Source organism: Mauremys mutica, chromosome 1 (assembly GCF_020497125.1).
Source record: "Mauremys mutica isolate MM-2020 ecotype Southern chromosome 1, ASM2049712v1, whole genome shotgun sequence".
Taxonomy (NCBI): domain Eukaryota; kingdom Metazoa; phylum Chordata; order Testudines; family Geoemydidae; genus Mauremys; species Mauremys mutica.
Genome location: NC_059072.1, coordinates 136773413 through 136792739, shown reverse-complemented (window position 1 = coordinate 136792739; position 19327 = coordinate 136773413). Strand labels below are relative to the sequence as shown.

General features: G+C 45.8%; 2 protein-coding genes across 4 annotated transcripts in view; one reads left to right on the top strand and one right to left on the bottom strand.

Annotated features, from left to right (window-relative positions):
• The window catches only part of ITFG2 (integrin alpha FG-GAP repeat containing 2), an 84198-nt gene extending 65013 nt beyond the window's left edge, over positions 1–19185 (top strand). Inside the window, exon 14 of one of the 2 annotated variants that reach the window (XM_044997307.1) lies at positions 18952–19185. In XM_044997307.1, coding sequence (XP_044853242.1) covers positions 18952–19185 — 234 coding nt within the window. Of the gene's footprint in view, positions 1–18272 lie in introns of both variants that reach the window. The other variant, XM_044997315.1, reaches the window with a different exon arrangement.
• On the bottom strand, positions 6869–14554 carry TEX52 (testis expressed 52). 2 transcript variants are annotated; one of them, XM_044997419.1, is made up of 3 exons: positions 14131–14554; positions 11891–12431; positions 6869–7694 (listed from the first exon to the last, which is right to left on the bottom strand). In XM_044997419.1, exons 2-3 carry the CDS (start codon positions 12406–12408, stop codon positions 7481–7483), a joined length of 732 nt encoding a protein of 243 aa, XP_044853354.1. In that variant the 5' UTR covers positions 12409–12431; positions 14131–14554; the 3' UTR covers positions 6869–7480. The 2 variants fall into 2 exon arrangements, with proteins under 2 accessions (XP_044853354.1, XP_044853353.1); XM_044997418.1 differs by having other exon boundaries at positions 6870–7694; positions 11891–12435; positions 14131–14553.
• Positions 19186–19327: the final 142 nt, after the last annotated feature.

The following is a 19327-nucleotide window of genomic DNA, read 5'->3' as shown; positions in this document are numbered from 1 at the left end:
AGTTAGAAAGGAGAACATGGCTGAAGAGAAATGGAGAGAAGCATTGACTGGGGTGTCTGTCATGTTTGCTTTCAACCAATAGATGACAATGCTAAGAAGATAGATTCCTGCTCCAGCAAAGCATTAGTATTAAAGTAACAGGCCTCAGGAAGGGAACTGCCAAATGCTCCTAGCCACAAACAATTCTCTCTCTAATTATTTTGTTCTGCATGTGGAATGATCATAGAACCATAGAATCACAGAACTGGAAGGGACTTTGAGAAGTCATCTAGTCTAGTCCCCTGCACTACATGATAGGCTGACTGAGCATAAATTTAGTATGCCCAGATAAAACCATGTTAAAATGGCGTTAAGGTTGAAAGTACATATCAGTAATTGAGGGTATAATTAGGGTGACCAGATCACAACTGAAAAAACAGGACAGAGGGGGGGTAATAGGCGCCTATATAAAAAAAAGTCCCCCAAAATGGGACTGTTCCTTTAAAAACGGGACTTCTGGTCACCGTAGGTATAATACGCTACAGGGATTTTGTAATTATCCCTAAAGCAAGTGTTTTAGGGCTTGTCTATAAGGGGAAATTAACTGGACTATGCTATTCTGGAATAGCTATTGCACTTTAAAATTCACACTTTACCTTAATCTGAAAGAACTTTCAAGTGCAGAAAAGTCCCAAAACCCAAGAAATTCAGAGTTAAAGAAATCTAAAAACGTTAAGCTATGGAAAAGCACCTTTAAGCTCCTAAAGAACCTTAACTCTCATCTGTAGTGACCCCATTTAAGAGCCATGTTTATTAATTTAGATTTATACAAAAATTAAAATGAGGCCTTATGATTAAAATATTTTAGTGTTTGTGGTCCTAGATTAGATTAAACTAATTTTTTAAAAAACATTAGATTTTTTTCTCCCTCATGGTGGCACTACATATTATTCTCTTCAGGTTCTTTTACCACATCCATCACTGTGGTAACCAATAGCCTGATGTTAAAGTGTGGCGTACGTAGCAACGTACAATGTAAGGCTGCTTTGTATGTACTGCACCTTTACTTGCACAGTGTGTCTCTCTGTGAGACAATTCAGGCCAGCAGCTGTTACAGAGAATCTCACTCTCTGACGTACACATGGAGACTTAATATTGGTTCTTTCTCTCTTTGTTTGCTTTTATGCCAGATCAGTCAGCAAGACTGAACATATATTTGCTCTTTGCAGAAGGTTGCATGCAGAGCAGGTCAAAAATTCCAAGTATGATTCACAACAACATTTCAAAAGATTTTTGTCTTTTAAAGAGTCCTCTTTTTTTTTTTAACCAAGCCTCCTTCCCCACAAATGACCAAAAAAACAAATTAGCTCTGAAAGAAAACTCTCCCCTGCCCCCAGTTTTGGCATTCCCCATCCCATTTGCCTTTTTCCTTTTTGCAAGCAGAAAAAAGGAGACAAAAGGGACAGGAAAGAGCTTCAAAAGAAATTTTCTTCCAGTTCTAGTTGTGACTTTTTAAAAAAAATATTACTATTTATTTAGGAAGTATTAATGGGATCACAAATCCTTGCTTTGTAAATAGCAGAAACAAATCAATAATTACAATAGTGAGCTTTTGTTTAAGGAGATTATAGAGGAACCTTTTTAACAGGGTGTTTATGGAATATCAAGGTTGGAAGGGGCCTCAGGAGGTCATCTATTCCAACCCCCTGCCCAAAGCAGGACCAATCCCCAGTCAAATTTTTGCCCTAGATAGCCCCCTCAAGGATTGAGCTCACAATCTCAGGTCTAGAAGGTCAATACTCAAACCACTGAGCTATCCCTATGCTGTTACCATATTATAGAATGAGCATCATTACAACATCCCTGATATGTTATTTTTTAGCGATTTTATTAAACAGAGTGACCTCCCTGATTACACATTTCACAAACCAGGCATGTCTATCAAATGTTAATATTTTTTAAAAATGGACAGGTGTGCTTTTTTTTTTTTTTTCAGGTGAACGTACTCTGAGTACTGTGTAAAAGGTAACCAAATATCCAAGTGTCATATGTGGGCTTTATTTTTGTTGTTGTTGTTAGGAAAGTTATCTGCAAAGATTGATACACATTCATTATAATTTTTTGTTTCCTAATTGATCAGATGCCATCACTTCTATTAAAGTGAACTTTCTGTATAAAACAGGTTCTCTAGAAAGTTGAGAGAGATAATTAATGCCTGACTTGAAAGTGTTGCTACCATGGAAGAGTGGGACAGTTAAAGTTAGCTTTGATCTCCAAATAAGTTTGAAAAGTTTCCTTTCTGAATAGCTGGCCAATCGTGTGGTATTCCATGGGTCTCCCAATCTTTGAAGCTCTCCAGTTTGAGATTTGGGTTAAAATCTGGATTATTTGCAATGGGTATCGTTGGCTAGGGAAAAAAATTGTCCTGTCTCCAGGTCTAACCCAGACATATAGAGTTGTCTTTGCTAAAGGAGCAATATAAATTTTTTAAATTAATTAATCCATGGTGGTCTAGCAATGTTTCCACTGTCACAACTTCCTTGTTCACCAAAGACCTAGTATTTGGCTGAGTTTACAGCATCCCCAAATCACTATTGCTTTGAGCTGACTGGTTTGATAATACCATAGAATATTTGGAACAGATAGTTTAATAGGTCTGTACATAGTATCTGTACCCATTCTTGGTCTTTTCTTATTCCATATAAATTCTAAGAACATCCTCTGTATTCCTGCTAGGGTTTTATCTGGGGTGATTATAGGAAGATTTTGAAACAAGAAAGACAGTCCAGATCTTTTTTCATTTACTGAAGTAGTGATTTGACATTTAAGTCATAAAGCTCTTCTAGGCTGTTTGAGATTTGAATTTCCAGGTGTCTTATAGAGTTTGTTGCCGATTTGTGCCCACATGTTTTCCTGAGGAATGACTTTTCAGAATCTAGCTAATTTATAGCTAGCACTTCAGATTTGGCATAATTTACTTTAACTGCAGCTGCTTTCCCAAAGTCCCAGATTTCTCTAGAAACTAATTTTAGGGCAATATTTGGTTTAGATAAAAATACTACTACATCAGATGCATATATAAAGCTATTTTCTGATGTGTTCTTGCAAGTTTTATTTCTGTGAAAAAATTCATTGTTCCTTATCCTCTGTGCAAAAAGCTCCATGACCAGTGCAAAAAGGAGACAAGGGACATCCCTGCCTGGTCCCGCTGTGTAATTCAAACAGGAGCTGTAACCCCATTAACTCGCACAGCTGCTTTGGGGCTGGTGTAAAGAGCAGATATCCATTTAAGGAAAGTGCATTTGCACAAGACTTGAAACAGGCAGTTCCTATCAAAGGCTTTCTCTGCGTCAAGAGATAACATGAGAAATGGATCTTTTTTAGATCTGGCATTATGGATGGTTCCAAGTACTCTCTGAATGTTGTCTGACATTTGTCTATACTTAATGAATCCAGTTTGAGCAGGATTTATATAAGCCGAGAGCATGGACCACAATTGGCTAGCTAATATTTTTGCTAAAGTCCTTATGCCATGATTCAGCAGTGCTATGGGTCTAATGGAGCTGCATAAGGTAGGTCTTTTCCAACTTTAGGGAGAAGCACCACAGTAGCTTCTTTCATAGGTTGTGGAAGTTCCTCCCTTAACAGAATGTCACTGAAGGTAACTCTCAAGGGACCCACTAATACCTCCTTAAATACCTTGCAAAAAGGTAAGGTGGAAAGCCCTCAGGTCCTGGAGTTTTATGACTTTTCATACTTGCTATTGCATCTACCATTTCTTCATCTGTTATTTCTTCCTCTAAAATTTCTTTATCAGTTTTGCTCATCTTTGGCAAGCCTGTTACTTCCAGATATTGGTGAATAGTTTCAGAGCTTGGAGTATCTAAGGTTTTCAATCTATGGTTTTTATCATAAATGACACTTGTTTTGTTAAGGTGTGTAACTATCTTTTGCTGATTTGTTTTTAATTGGTGGAATAATACGTTGCTCTTGAATCTCTTTAAGCTTTCCAGCCAACAGTCTAGCAACTTTTGTTTCCTTTTTCATAAAACATCTGTTTTGAATATCTAAGGGCTTTTTCAGTGATATCTGTCTTCAACATACATGTGCTGGAGGAAAAGACACGGCCCCAGCACCTTTAGAAGAGGGAGCTTTTGCAAAACAGTCTGTGAGCTGGGGGAGGAAACAGGGAAAATGTTCCAATCAGTGTTCATTAGGAAAACTCAAGCAATACACTAGTATAAGACGACAGGAAATGCCCTGATAAGGGGCCCTTTGGAAGTGGGAGAGGTGCTTTATTTATTTATCAAATATATTTGTGCAGTCTGCTGGGGTCCATACTAGTTGATGTGTTCCAGCTGGCTAGGAATGTTACCAAATGACTCCATTGTGTGTGATGTGCTCTGAAGTATTTGCCTAGTCCATGAGAAGAGGTGGAAGAGGAAAGTTACCACTGGTATGCCCAGCTCTTCCTGAGGCAGGAAAATAAAATACTGAATCTAAAGACGAAAAGTTTGATTGACGCAAACCCTACCCACATACAGAAAGCTGTGCACCAGGTTTCATTGTTGCAATGTATGTTCTAGCATGCACCTAACTTGAATTAAACTTGTCATAGTGCTGTGCAGGAGAGCAATTGATAGAAGAATGCTGACAACTAAACTGGCTACACTGGTGTTTTGACCTCATTCTTTGGGATTTATGTTTAAACAAATATTTAACTCTTAGGAAACTGAATTAGTTTCTGCAGTTCTTCAGGACACACAATGTACCCTGCTGTCAGCTGACAGGGACAGTTCTAACTCTATCGCACTGCCATGAGGAGTAGAAAAAAAGCTATATCTTTCCTGGGATAGATGTTTCCACGGGAATTTCAGCAAGTAAAGTAGATCCTCTTGGTTCTATTTACGTTGATGTCCCCTCTGCTGGGTGCTGGAGCCCTGACAGCTGCTTTCACCCTCAAGGGCTGATGTCTCTTTAGTATAATGACGTCTTTCCCTTCCTTAAGGAGAAAACTCCTATTTTTGCTCCATCAGCCAAGATGCAGGAAGCAATTGTTATGAATTACCTTTACTTCCCTAACACAATGAGTGCCAAGGCCCTTCCCATCAGTCCAGTATGCTGCAGGAGGAATCCCACTTAGGGAGGACAAGAGAAGGAAGTCACTTGACTGGTAAGTTGCTCTCCCTGTGCCTTTTTTTCCAGCCTTAGGGCTAGATTTTCAGAGGCACTGAACACCTGCAGCTCCTACTGAGTTCACTTGGATTTGTGGGCACTCAGCTCCTTTGCAAATCAGGCCCTTAAAAAGATTCCCTTTCCCTAAAGATAATGGGGTGTTAGGATATAAATATTCAGGCTTGTCTGGGGCGGGAAGAGGTGGGGCAGAGCAGGGTGAAGGCCTTGGGGAAGGGGTGGAGTAGAAGCGGGGCTGGGGCAGAGCAGGGGCTGGGGAAAAGGCAGGGCAGGGGCTGGAGCAGTATGCAGCTGCACAGGGCACCCAGAAATTTGGTGCCCCAAGTTTCCTGGTGCCATACGCAGCTGCATACTTTGCGTATGGGTAAGGATGGCCCTGGGTGATCCAATCTATCACCTCCAGAGAAAGGGAAGAGCCTAGAAGATTTAAAGAAAACTTAGTTTGATAGTATCCTGTCTGGCAAGAATTCACTTATCAATAGGTGGGGTGTGAAAATCTCATTTCTTTATTGTTCTATCACTGTAGTCCCCATTTCCCTATTGTTTGTCTGTATAATCTCTGCTGGTTCTGTGATTGTTTCTGTCTGCTGTATAATTAATTTTGTTGGTGTAAACCAATTAAGGTGATGGGATATAATTGGTTAGATAATCGTGTTACAATATGTTAGGATTGGTTAGTTAAATTTCAGTAAAATGATTGGTTTCAGAGCTAAGCAGAACTCAAGTTTTACTATATAGTCTGCAGTCAATCAGGAAGTGGGGGAGAGGGGCATTGGAATCATGTTTTGCTAAGGGTGGGGGAATGGGAACAGGGACACAGGCAAGGCTCTGTAGTGTCAGAGCTGGAAAGGGGGACACTGAGGAAGGAAATTGGAATCATTGCTTGCTGGAAGTTCACCCCAATAAACATTGAATTGTTGGCTCCTTCAGATATTGCTGCTCTCTGTTTATGCGAGGACCAGGGAAGTGAGATGGTGAAGGAATAAGCCCTCTAACCTGGGTCTACCTAGAATCTCTCCTAAATGGTGGTCTCAGAATTCTCACGTGTGGCATCGCTGTGGAAAGTGCTCTGCAGTAAGAGCAGGGGAATGTTACCGAATGACTCCGTTGTGTGTGATGTGCTCTGAAGTATTTGCCTAGTCCACAAGAGGAGGTGGAAGAGGAGAGTTACCACTGGTATGCCCAGCTCTTCCTGAGGCAGGAAAATAAAATATTGAATCTAAAGATGGAAAGTTTGATTGACGCAAACCCTACCCACATATAGAAAGCTGTGCTCCAGGTGGAATGATCCTGCCTCATGGTTGCATTCCACCCCTCAGGCAAATATGCCTCATGAATCCTCTGCCTAGGTATAATCTTCCCATGTCAGGCAAAGTCTCTGTCCCATTGGACACCATGTTGACTTGTCCCTCTGCCCTGATACCCACCCCACACATACACCCTGAGCTCTCCTCCCAGGGACAGAATCCCTTCCCTCAATGCCAGCCAGGCCTTGCACCCCGTTACTGACCCTCCCAATCCCCCATACCCCTATGTCAACCAAGCCACACACCTCCCCCTACCATTGACAGAAAGACTAAGTGACACATACTGACCAACTTTTCTTCCTAGTAACAGGCCACTCCCACTCATCCTAACCAAGCACCACACGCTGCCTTGTTACAGCTCCCATCCACCACAAATCAAACTGAAAGCTTCAACCCACCTACTCAGCATTTTATACAAGAATCAAGGGCCTGATCTCTGATGTGGACAACCTTGAAGAGGGGCAACAGGACTTCCTGGTTGTAGCTGGGGATACCTGTAAGCTCAGCACCCACCTAGTTCACAGCTGGAAAGAGAAGGAGATCTTCCTGGGCAGGTGCCAGAGACCCTAGGGCTATCAGAATGCAGGCCTGCTCAACGGTAAACATCCAAAATCCAAGACGTAAAGGGAAATATGGGCAATCCACATGACTTAGTACTACCTAAGTGCTGCAGCTGTGCCTCAGTGCTGGGGACTCCCAAGCTGTTTTAAAGCCAAGTTGCATTTGTGTTTTTGTGGTGGAGGTTCCTGGATGATGATATTTGATATCAAGTGGCAGAGGTATCTTGCTGTTTTGGGGGTGCCTGATCGCTGGCAGATCCTGCCTGCATCACCAGTGCACTCTCTGTATTTGGGGTGCTGGTTGCTGTCCTCTGACATAACGGCTTGAGCAGTCCCCCATAGTTGGGTCCCCTGCTTATAGCTCCCAACAGCCTTCTTGAGTCTTAGAATTAGCCCCTCTAGAGTTCTGGGTTGTTTGCTGGCAGTGTTACGGTCCCCTGTTTATGTCCCAGACACAGCCAGCTCCTGGTATTTCTGCAGCAACTCTTCATAGATTGGACTGTTGTTCCTCAAGGTGAGTCTCTGTGCTGCCTCCTGGTAATGGGGTTGGAGGCTGGGGCAAGGCCAATCCCAGCAGTCTCTAGTTGCAGGTCTGACTGGCTGCAGCTGGACAGAGAGAGATTGCAGGCCTCTTCCTGCAGTCAGGTGTCTGTATCTGTCGAAAAGGAAGGGAGGATCAATGTGTTAAATTTCCAGACAAATTGCTGTTTTTTCCATGACTTAGCTAGCTCCCATAGGATTGGAGGGATGGTAGATTATTAGGGTCCACCTGTAAATATTAATTCTCTCTGTAGAAGGGGGTAATATACTTGGTTACCATGCTACGCTGGGTAAAGGTCTCCCTGTCTGCTGGAGAACATTCTCCAAGATTGACCCCAATCACAGGAATGGAGAACCTGCTCATAGAAGTACAGACCTACTAGCCATTAGCATGATCCCCTGATCAATACTAGGGAGGAGTGGTGTCCTGTCCTACAGCCAGGCTTAGCCTGAACCTCCTTGTCTGAAAGGAATAGGCATCTTCCAGGGGCTCCAGCAGGCACAGCAATGTGTGCGTGCAAAGGGGAGAGAACACAACAAAGAGAATTAAGGGTCTACAGTACTGAGATAATTTGGCTTCGAGTAATGTTTGCCTGTCACTCGGATACCACTGAGAGCCTGCAATTGTTTAAGCTGCTTCATGGCAGTATAATGAGGAATAATGGTATGAAACTAATGGACTAACGTTTAGGCAGAATATCAGGGAGGCGGAGGAAACTTCCTGGTGGACAGATGCATTTGGGCAGCTGTAAAATAGTCTCCCAAGGGAAGTAGTGGAAGCCTCATCCCTTGGGACTTCTAAGCTAGGCTGGACACAGCACTAGGAAATCTACTGTACTTGAAACAACCCGAGCTGCATAGATGAGCTAATATGTTTAATTCCTAATTTCTATGCTGTGAGTGCTCTCTAGTGGTCATTCTACTTAAAGTACTTATTGGTACAGGAAATAGCTGATGATTGTGTTCAGCATGAAACCTTAACAGGAAGTGGGGGGGAGGTGTCTGAGCCAGGCTTCCACAGCAGGAAGAAGTTGCTTGTTGGTGTGCTGGGGCTTCTCTCCTGGAGTTACGTTTTTCCAAACTCCCACCCCTTGCCTTGGGGCTGGGATCCCTCCTTCAGCCCTTGGAGAGGTGGGAATACACCCAGGAATCACTCCAACACCATTGTCAGCAAACAAACAGTCCAAATAGCTCAGCAACATTGGTCCTGTAGTCACAGATCATGACACCTTCTTCCCCATGGGCTCTGGGGGATTGTTGCATGTAGTCAATTGTAATAGGCTGGAGGAGTGCTGAGGTAATATGTATAACTACTACATTCTCCTTTTTCCTACACCGCAGCTTACTGCTCTGCAGAAGCACAGACCAGAGTACATTCTTTGCAGAAAAGTATAAAGAAAACATACACAGAGTTAACCTCAGAGCTATGGTGTGCAAAGCCCCTGGATATCAGTATTAACATTTGCCGGTCAGCTTGAGAGAGAGAGTACCATACAGCTTCTTAGTGAACAACCATTTAATACGTACACAAATGTTTGCAAACAGTATTTTTTAATAATTTCTTAAAACTACTCTAGAGTCAAGCTATTGGTATTACTTATCCAAACTTCCCCATTTTGTTGTTATATAGATCAGTCCCCTGTTTCAACAGAACATATCAACTTCTATACTTTGGTACACACATGCAGATACATTCCCCTCTGAGATTTGGCATAAAATGTAGGTGTCATCTGGATTCTCCAGTGTCCAAGGAAAATGGCAGCCTCTCAGTACCCTGCCAAACACCTCAGAATCTCCTCAGCAAAATTGTCAGAAGCTCCATGCAGCCAACAGCAATTCCAGTCCCATAACCAACAGTCTACACAGTTTCTAGAGCTTCAACCTCTGTCCAAAGCTGCACAGGTGTTAGGATACAGCCTCCACCGCAGACACATCTCTTGGTCCTGCACTGATCAGTCGCTAAGTCCGGCGGGCTGTCTGCAACTCCCATATTTATAATCCTTTCCACCTGAACTCCAATTGGCTCTGCTCTCAGAGGGTGAATGTGTGGTACCTGCAAGACTGCCTGCCCTTAATGGAAACTTTCAGTACAGCTTTAGAAATAGCCACTAAGTACATTCAGCAACTACCACACTTCTCTTCTAAACATCTCTGTGTTCTTCTAGGTTGCCCTGCTCTCTGCATGTGGTGGTTACACAAGCTCATAAGGTATGACCATGCAGCCCACAGCACTGAGCCTTCCAGCCCAGGTCAACAGACTTGGGCTAGCAGGGCTTGCTCCAGCGCTCTAAAACCAGCTGTGTAGACAGCTCTTTGAAGCTGTGGTTGAGACTCAGGCTCTGAAGCCTACTCCCCTCCTTAGGCTTCAGAGCCCAAGTGCCAGCCTGAGCCACAACTTCAAAGTGTTGTCCATTTTTCAGAGTGCCAGCGCGAGCCCCACTACTTTGAGTCTGTCAGTACAGGCTGTGTAGACAGGCCATGGTGGCCACACACCCAGGCTGCTTCCTGTACCTGCTGCACATGTCCTCTCCTGTAGCCTCTACCTGAATGGCATCCTCATCTTCCAGTAGGAAGAGACCTTGTCAGCAGGGGTGTGATTTTCTGCCAGCTCTATAGCCAGCTAAGGCTGTGCTGGGGTCGGTGTGGAGAGGCCATCCCCTAGCTAGTCAGGGCTCCAAGGGCAAGGATGGTGTTTGCAGCTCAGCTGCTGACGTGGAGTTTTGGCTCCACGTTGGCAGTGGCATTCCATGCCAAGGATTAAAGCATTACTCGAGTGAGTGCTCAGGGAACTCAAGCCCGGGGTGCTCGGCTCTGTAGGGATTAAGCTTTCTCCTCAGAGTTAAGGTTAAGCCTTTCGGAGAGAACCAGGCTATCCTTGGCAGAGGCAGATTAAGATTTATTGGGACCCTGGTTACAAAGAACATTTCCCCACCCCACCCCTTGCCATGGGGCACTGCCTCCTGCTCCTCCTTTTCCCCGCAGGGCCCTGGTCAGGCTGGAATCCTGAGCCAGGACATGGTAAAAGCCACTCAGGGAACCCAGGCTGCTGTGGGGAGCCCCAGAGAGGACATTGGCCAGGGACTGCCTTTGAGCCCCCCACCCAGGGCTCCCCACAGCAGCCCAGGCTCTTACCATGGCCTGGCTCCAGCTTCCAGCCTGCCCAGGGGATGGGCTCCGGGGGGGCGGGGGGGGGGAGAAAGAGGAGGAGCAGGGCCACAGTTCTGGCACCAGTGACCTCCCCACTTCTATACAGGTTTACAGGTTCTGGTACTCCTGCAGGGGCCCCCAAATTGGCCAGGGCCACTAGACATGGACCCGTGCATTAATCCACCATTGGTCCTTGGAGAACTGAAGACAGCATCGGGGGTACTGAGGAGTGTAGTGCTAGGCAGGGGAAGGGGCTGTTGGTCACTATTAGCACAGGGTTGCATGTGGAAAAGGTGGTTAGAAGGAGGCTCCCTTTGTATTTCCTTTCCCCTGCCATAGCTCTTCATCTCTAACATCTCAGTGCTTTCCAAAGGAAGGGGAGTGTTATCTGTGTACAGCTCACTACACGAATTCCTGGCCATTACAGGGACCATTGCTCCATCCTGCCTGTTCTCTGCCAGTGATACAGAGAAGTGTTGTCTCCTAAGGGATGGCCTACTTTGGTCTAATTCTGATTGGTAGGCTTAATGCGGGGATGGCTGGGTGGTGTTGGTGACCTGTGATATACAGAAGGTCAGACTAGATGACAGACAGAATCATAGAAATGTAGGGCTGGAAAGGACCTTGAGAGGTCATCAAGCCCATCCCCCTGTGATGAGGCAGGACCAAATAAACCTGGACCATCGCTGACAGATGTTTGTCCAACCTGTTCTTCAAAACTGCAGTGAGGGGCTTAACTACCCTCATAGTTAGAAAGATTTCCCTAATATCTAACATAGCTGATGGTCCCTTCTAGTGTTAGGGATAATGGAGTCAGATTCTATTTTACAGAGGCAAAATCTGAGGACAGAGCACTGATTACTGTTGCCCAAGATCAAACAAATGACTTGGAAACAAGCACTCTTCTAATGCAGTGCACAGTCCATTGGCCCTCAGCTGCTCCTGTGTAGGGGAGACACCAGCAATGTTATCACGATGACGTAACCCAGGAATTATAAAATCGGAGTCTATAAAATCTGCCCAGCTATCCAATGCCAGATAATGGGCAATGCTAGATGGAAGCCCACCTCCCACCAATCCTTTGTGAGCTGGTGGTGAAGTTTCCATGCCCTGCCATGTGCTCCACAGCAACTGATGAGGCACGAGGAAATCAGTGCTCCTTACCGGTTGAAGTCCTGAGGAGGCAAAATATTTCCCTGGCTGTTTATGGGGGGAGCTCGGCACTCGCTCATCATCTTCAGTCGCTTGCATTCCTGTAGCTCTTTCTGTATTTGGGCCACAGCTCTTTCCGTATGTTTCTTGTCTAAAAACAGAGCTCCCTGTGCGATGAACTTGAGGTAAGTGTTCCCATCCATCTCTGAGGGAGGCGGGACGGGCGGCTGGGGCATGCAGTATGTCCTGGGAGCAGTAATCCATCGCCACACATTGCTGTCATAAGGTATGTCTGGCCTTGAAGGGAAGAGTGGTGGCAGCCTCCCTACATCCAGCCAGGTGTGGTATCCCCAGATGTGCCAGCGGCTAGTGTCTTCCCAGGGGCAGCGCAGTTTCTGACGAACTTTGATCTTGATGTCTGTGCATGGTGGTCTTGCAACTGCCAGTTTATGATAAGCTCTTGGGGAAAACCCTGGCCATGCAGTATGCCTCTCTTTACATAAGAACTCACGGTCTGCCCAAGTGGTCATCTGCAAGAGATCCCAGACAAGGCCTAGCTGGGAAAAAGCAGGGAGAAAACATTTGAGAAAACCAGCCCTCAGTAAAGACCTCTACCATCCCAATGTTCTTGTCATAGCTTGCAGCTCCTGAATACAGTGGGCAAAGTCAGGTACAATTTGCAGTGTTCAGCTGTAAACTTTCCCTACACAGCTCTGCCAATGCCCCTCAGTCCTGCCCTGAATCCCCTTGCTATCCCAGTCTTGGGCTCCCCACCCAGCTCTGCCATTGCCCCCCAGTCCTGCCCTGCAGCGCCCTGCTATTCCAATCCTGGCTCCCAATAGGAGAGAAACAGAACATTTCCCACTGCTATGAACAGAGAGTAGTGCAAGGCTTAAAGTACTCTCCACCTCACCCACTGTCCCAGTAACTAGCATGCTGTACTGCCAGAAATTTACAAAGAGTCTCCATGGGGACAATCTCACTAAACAGCACAATCCAGAGATACCTGTTTTCCTCCAAGGGAGGAGGGAGGAGAGTCAGTTCACATCTATCCAAGAGGGCACCTGACACTAGAGGGAGTATCCATAACTTCAGTTTACTTAGTGTGAAGGTATGTACCTTCTTGAGGGACCAAATGACCAGATGCTGTCATCATACATCTTTCTGCAATTTGCACTCTCTTCCATGTGCTGACTGGCTGTTTGCTCCATCCTTTCCTGCCCTTCCCTTCCTTCCCCTCTGTAACCCCTTCCTCACTGTCTCTACCCCTCCATCCCCCTCTTGTCCTTTGTCTTGCCAGCTAGCTAGTCCTCTCCTAACACTGAAAGGGCTGAAATAACAAAACACATTAAAAAAAATGGTACCATCTCATCATTCACTCTGCTTGTATGCTCTATCCCTCTCCCCTACCCTTTGTCTACCTTCTCTATTCAGATTGTAGGCTCCTTGGGGGCAGGGACTTTCTATTATTGTTTGTACAGTGCCTGGCACAAGGGGGCACTGTTCTTAGTTAGCCCCTGGACACTACCATAAGAAATGAGAAATCTTTAAAAGTCACCAGCATTGCTGTAAACAGCACAAATTACAGAAGATTCATTGCAACGGGGCATGCAAGCACAGGGCTCCCACACCCACTCTGCAGAGATGTGTCCTGCACAGCATCTTAGCTTGCACTCTATGTTCTCTGCGGGTATTGTGCACTGCCACTCTAGGAAGAAAGGAAAGCCAATCCTGCTCTAGGCACCTATTCAGTTCCTAGTTTGAAATGAACCCTTCAGGAAATATGATCTATCATGGACTAGGGATGATACCCATAGGGTTCTACAGAAATTGTACTTAAGCTTCTGGAATGAAAAAGAAAGTGGGATCTTTTCTGTCAATGTGGAATTCAACACAGAATTAGGTGCCCGGCTATGGAAAGACCATTCTCTCAGATCAATAGGTTTCTTCCATAGAGGAAGAACTTCAGGAACAAAAGTAATATTTGCTGACTGTAAAGAGACTGTCTTGCCACAAACACCCTTCCAGACACTTGGAGAAGTCACTGTTTCTTTGCATGGAACATTTTCTCCAGGCAAACTGTTTGGGCACAAAGATCTCACCTTCTTGGACATCCCAAAGAAGGGCTTTGAGGGGACTACCTTCTCAGACATAGCTCGTTTCCCATGTAAGGAAGTCCGCAGAGCTCTAGCTCTGTGGGGCGTTTGTGTATTTACTTGTTGTTATAGTGACTATAGTACAGTCATACTTACCCAGATTTTCTATAAAGCTGATGGCAATAGAGCACAGTCCAGACCTTCCCCACAGACGTTTTACCTTCTGAGATTTGCAATTAGACAATGATGCCTAGGTCATAATTTTGAGAGACATTCTAAAGTTCTCCTTCAGGCCTATTACCAGCCCAGTTCCAGAACTGCAGATGGTGGGGTTTCATTTGAACAAAAACAAAATGCTGCAAAGGCTGAAAGAATGACAAAGGCTAAAAAATATTCAAAAGAGGAAAACAATGAGTGGCTGCTCGACTCCTGTGCAGGCCTCACTCCTGCGCCCTCTCTCTTCCTTCCATGCCTTGCTCCCCTGTGCAGACCTAGGATTTATCTTCATGCTCTCTTGTTTTCCCATCTACCTCTGGGCCTTGGATCTCCTCCTACCTGAGAGCTGCATTGCACAGATCAATTTCCACAGCAGCCACTTGTGATGTCATGTACAGAGAACTATGACTTCAGCTGGGGCTGAAGCAGGAGCAGATGAACTAAGGAATCTTGAAAGGACATTTGCAGGTAAACTAAAAGGAAGAGAGCCCTCGTGCCCACTGAATGTTTTTCAGTTTCAGGGTAACAGCAATACTTAGCAGTTAAGTAGCACTTCATCACCTCAAAGCACTCTAGAGGCAAATTTATCTCCTCCTTAGAGATGAGGAAACTTGAGGCTCAACCAGAAGTTATAACTTGAAGCAGGAACCATTTGGTGAAATTCTCTGGCCTGTGAAATACAGGAGGTCAGACTAGACGATCATAAGGGTCCCCTCTGGCTTTAGAATCTCTGAGGCACGGACAGGTGAAAATAAGTGGGAATAGAACTCAAGTCTGCTGCCTCTCAGCCACATGCTCCATCCAGTAGAACACAGCTCACTGACAGGCTTCTTATGTACTTACCTCTTTGCTGCCCATACAGACTGAGATTTTCCAAAAGCACTTAGCATTGGTCTAATGCTACTCCCATTGCCGTTAATGACTAAACTCCCTTTAGGCAAGCACTGCATTGCTTTTGAAAATCTCACCTTCAGGTCTCCTGCCTGTCTACTTAGACCCATCAGAACTTAGCTCTTCCATTTAGTATTTCAACGTGAACTGACTAGCAAACAGTTGCATTTTTGCTCTGAAACCAGTGGGAGATGATTGTATCCCCTTTTCATTTCTGCATTTTCTATTTGAATGTGCATTAGTGAACAGAAGCCGCTGCACCTGATACAATTCCCCTCTAGTGTGTGCCAAAAGGGAGCATGCAATCACAGGTATGCTTTTAGGCTGTATTTGTAGATATCACATCATGGGGTGTGGGGGTGGAGGGGAATAACAACAGCGTGATCACACTTGGCATATTCTATTCTGGACAGAGTAGATGGAGGGGAGTCAAGAAAACAGCAGCAAACCTGGTTATATAGTTTGGGACTGACATCTGAGGAAGGATTCGAACCTAAATATCTAGGCCTTAGGCAAATAACCACCAAGGAAGAGGCATGAAAGAGCATAACTGCAATATTTGAAAAGGTATAGAGGTAAATATGGACTTTTAAGTCTCAAGTGGAGGAGGAATACCCAAAACTTGTGTAGAATATTTTCTAAAGACAGGGGAGATATACTTAATTAGCAGGCTGGGGGACCCCAAACAGATTAGTTTTATCAAATAAAAGCTCATGAAGGTAGGGTTTACCCATTAATACTGGTTGGAGACAAGATCGACTACAGAAACCATAATTGAGGAAACAGTCCTGCATTGGCCCCAAGGACATGGACAACCTGGAACCTAATATCTTTCATATTTACTTTCTATACTTTTCCCTTATGGAAAAAAACCCCTACAGTTCATAAATCATTAGTGCACTAATTAAGATGGGTAGGACTGGGTCACACTCAGCACTCTATTGTCTGAAGCTATAGACAAAAATTCTGAGAATGTTATCTGATGGAGCTGCAAGGGTTTGGTCTCCTTTCCCGTAAAACAAAGGGATGAGGGGGAAATGGTGTTATGAAGGTGGAATCATGCTAGGAAAAGCTTAGACTGGACCAGGGGTGGGCAAACTTTTTGGGCCGAGGGCCACATCTGGGTGGGGAAATTGTATGCAGGGCTGGGGCAGGGGTTGGGGTGCAAGAGGGAGTATGGGATGTGGGAGGGGATGTGGTGTGCAGGAAGGGGCTCAGGGCAAGGGATTGGGGCAGAGGAGGGGTTCAGGGCATATGAGGGAGCTCGGAAGGGGGTTGGCATGCAGGAGGGGTGCCAAGTGCGAGAGGGGGCTCAGGGCAGGGGGTAGGGGTGCAGGAGGGGTAGGAGGTGCAGGCAGAGGGCTTAGGACAGGGAGTTGGGGGGCGGGGTGCAGGAGGGGTTCGGGCTCCGGCCCGTGCCACTTACCTAAAGCGGCTCTGGGGTGGCAGCGGTGCGAACCGGGGCCAGGGCAGGCTCTCTGCACGCCTGCCCTGGCCCCATGCTGCGCCGTTCCGGAAAGCTCTGTGGCCCCTGGGGGAAGGGGGGGTGGAGGGCTCCGCATGCGCTGCCCTTGCCGCGCCTCCAGGTACCTCTTCCAAAGCTCCCATTGGCCATGGTTCCCCGTTCCCAACCAATGGGAGCTGCGGGAGGCAGTGCCTGGCGGCAAGAGCAACACATGGAGCCCTCTGCCCCCCCGCCCCTGGGGGGCTGCAGAGAAGTGGTGCCGGCCGCTTCTGAGACCGGTGTGGGGCCTGCAGCACCACGGGGGACAATCCCATGGGCCGGATCCAAAGCCCTGAGGGGCCGGATCCGGCCCGAGGGCCGTGGTTTGCCCACCCCTGGACTGGACCCTAAAGTCCCACTGGCTAGCACCAGCCTTTGTGGTTAGAAGGATACTACCAGGTATTGTTAGAAATTCCTGAGATTTGTGTCCCTCTAAATGCAAAGGCTGGTGCTAACCAGTGGGGCTTTACGGTCTAATCTAAGCATTCCCTAGTGATTCCACCTTAATAAAAACACCCATCCTCCCTTTGTTTTATTGGTAAGGCTACAGAGCCCTTGCAGCTCTATCTCCCAAGATTAGATTCAGGAATAAAGGGGGAGGTGGGGGAAGGTTATCAAAATCTATATAAAACAGAAAAACAAATTACAACAGGCTATTTCCTCCCCGCCCCCCCAGTCATGTTAATCTCTGGAACTCAGGGACACAGGATGTCATTGAAGCCAACAGCTTAGCAGGATTCAGAAAAAAGATGACACATTGATACAGATAACATCTAATTGTATAAGAGTGCTTCTCCTGGGCGCATATTATTTCTTAATGGTCTAGTGTGGTGTTTCTTGCACTTTTCTCTAAAGCATCTGCTACTAACCTATCAGAGACAATACGATATTAAAATTTTCTATTAAACATGCTTTGGTTAGAATTCCAAACAGCAGCTTGGGGCTAGCCAAGTGTCTCCTAGTCTTTTACTGGAGCTCCTACATGTGATACACTGGTGGATGGGATCCCTGCTCCATTGGTGGACACAGTTGCCACCATCTCCCTTCTTTCCTACCTATTTGCTGCTTTCCTTTCATCCCTTGCTTGTTCCTTTTTTTCCCCACCTCACCCTTCTATTTTTGAAAAACTTCTGTTTTTGCTCCCCCTGGCTCCTAAAGCTAAGCAGCATTTCAGATGGGGAGAAGTGGGGAGTGGTGAGTGTATGAAACCATAATCCTGGTGTTCTCAAAACTGAGGAGGAAAAAAAGCTAAGAGCAGCAGCTTACTGTCTGGGCCTTCAGCTGTGGACAGCTACCAGAACAGATCCTAGGAATCGCCCACAATTGTGGGATTCCCCAAACATTGGCAGGATGGAACCCGACTCAGCCTTCTTTCCCTCCCCCCGTCAGTTCTTTTCCACCCCACATGCCTCTTGAATTAGTCTAGGGCTTGCTTTCAAAACTGAGTCACAGTGCTAGAGCATGAATATTGGGCAAGGGAAATTAACTCCTTGTTGCATTGTCAACCATGAGTGAATTGCTAAAAAGCAGTCGCACCAAGAGAGAAAGTTAGAATAGCAGTGCTGACTCTGACCCTTGAAAGCAGCAACGGCAGCACGTGGCCCAGCAATTCGCCCCCCACTTTATAGACAGGAAATGGAAACGGTTTGGTTGAGGTACGTCTGCATCTTATTTTGTTTTTGAACAGAGGCCCCATCTAAAGTCCTTCCAGGGCACATTCCTTCTTATTACATAAACACCAGAGGACTGACACCAGCTGCCCTATTACACACTGCAGTGGAAGATACACAAGTGAGTTTCAAGAGACAGCATATTTTAAGTGAAGATTTTAACATCCATCTTACAATTCCTCTCAACCACTTCAATTGTTGGGACTGATTAGGGTGGCTTGAAGCATTCAGCTAAATGTCAGTCTGAGCTGCAGCGCTAAATGTAGCTAGGTCTCCAAGTGTACATTGTCGGGGATCTGGTGTGTGGCACACAAGAAATCAGACCTATATTTAAGAGGGACTGCTCTTCACCACCACAGCCGGGATGACATATCTGTGAGACAAAGTCCAAGCAAAGGGGTTTAGCAGGGCTGTAGTATAACAAGCTGTTACGTTGCAATTGGAATAGACACACACTTGCGGAGGGGTGATCTTTCAACCTCTGCCACCATTCAAAGCGTCCTATACCAATGTGTTTCTGAAGTGAGGGAAGACCAAAAATGGCATCTTAGGCATTCAACCTGGTTCAGAGGGAAGAGAAAGGGCTTGATTTGAAGCACTCTCCCTGTACCACCCATTTCTATTCTCATACGTTCTAAAAGAATAAAGTGACATTTATAATTAAAAGCTAATTTAAGGAATGTACAATATTTACAGAGTCATGACAAGCAAGACACCTCAGGAAAGTGGAGCACAGTGAAAGGACGGGAGTTGTTGAGGACAGAGCTGGGAAAGGCTTGGGACTTCTCTCCCTTCAATAAATGTATTGTGGAGGGGCCTATCCTCATCGCCTCCAACCCCTTGGATGGCAGGGCGATTCAGCACCCACCTGGAAACCTGCCCTGTAACCTTTTCACAAGGGCCTCTGTTTCTCCACTAACTCAGGCCTGAGGCAAGACCAGCCAATAAGCCCCAGCCTGTCCCAGACCAATATTTATTGCAGCTCATAAGCGAACTCATAGCAGCCAATGGGCCTGTCTGTTTTCCAGCCAAGCAGATCTCAGTACAGCCCAGTATTCCCAATGGGAATAAG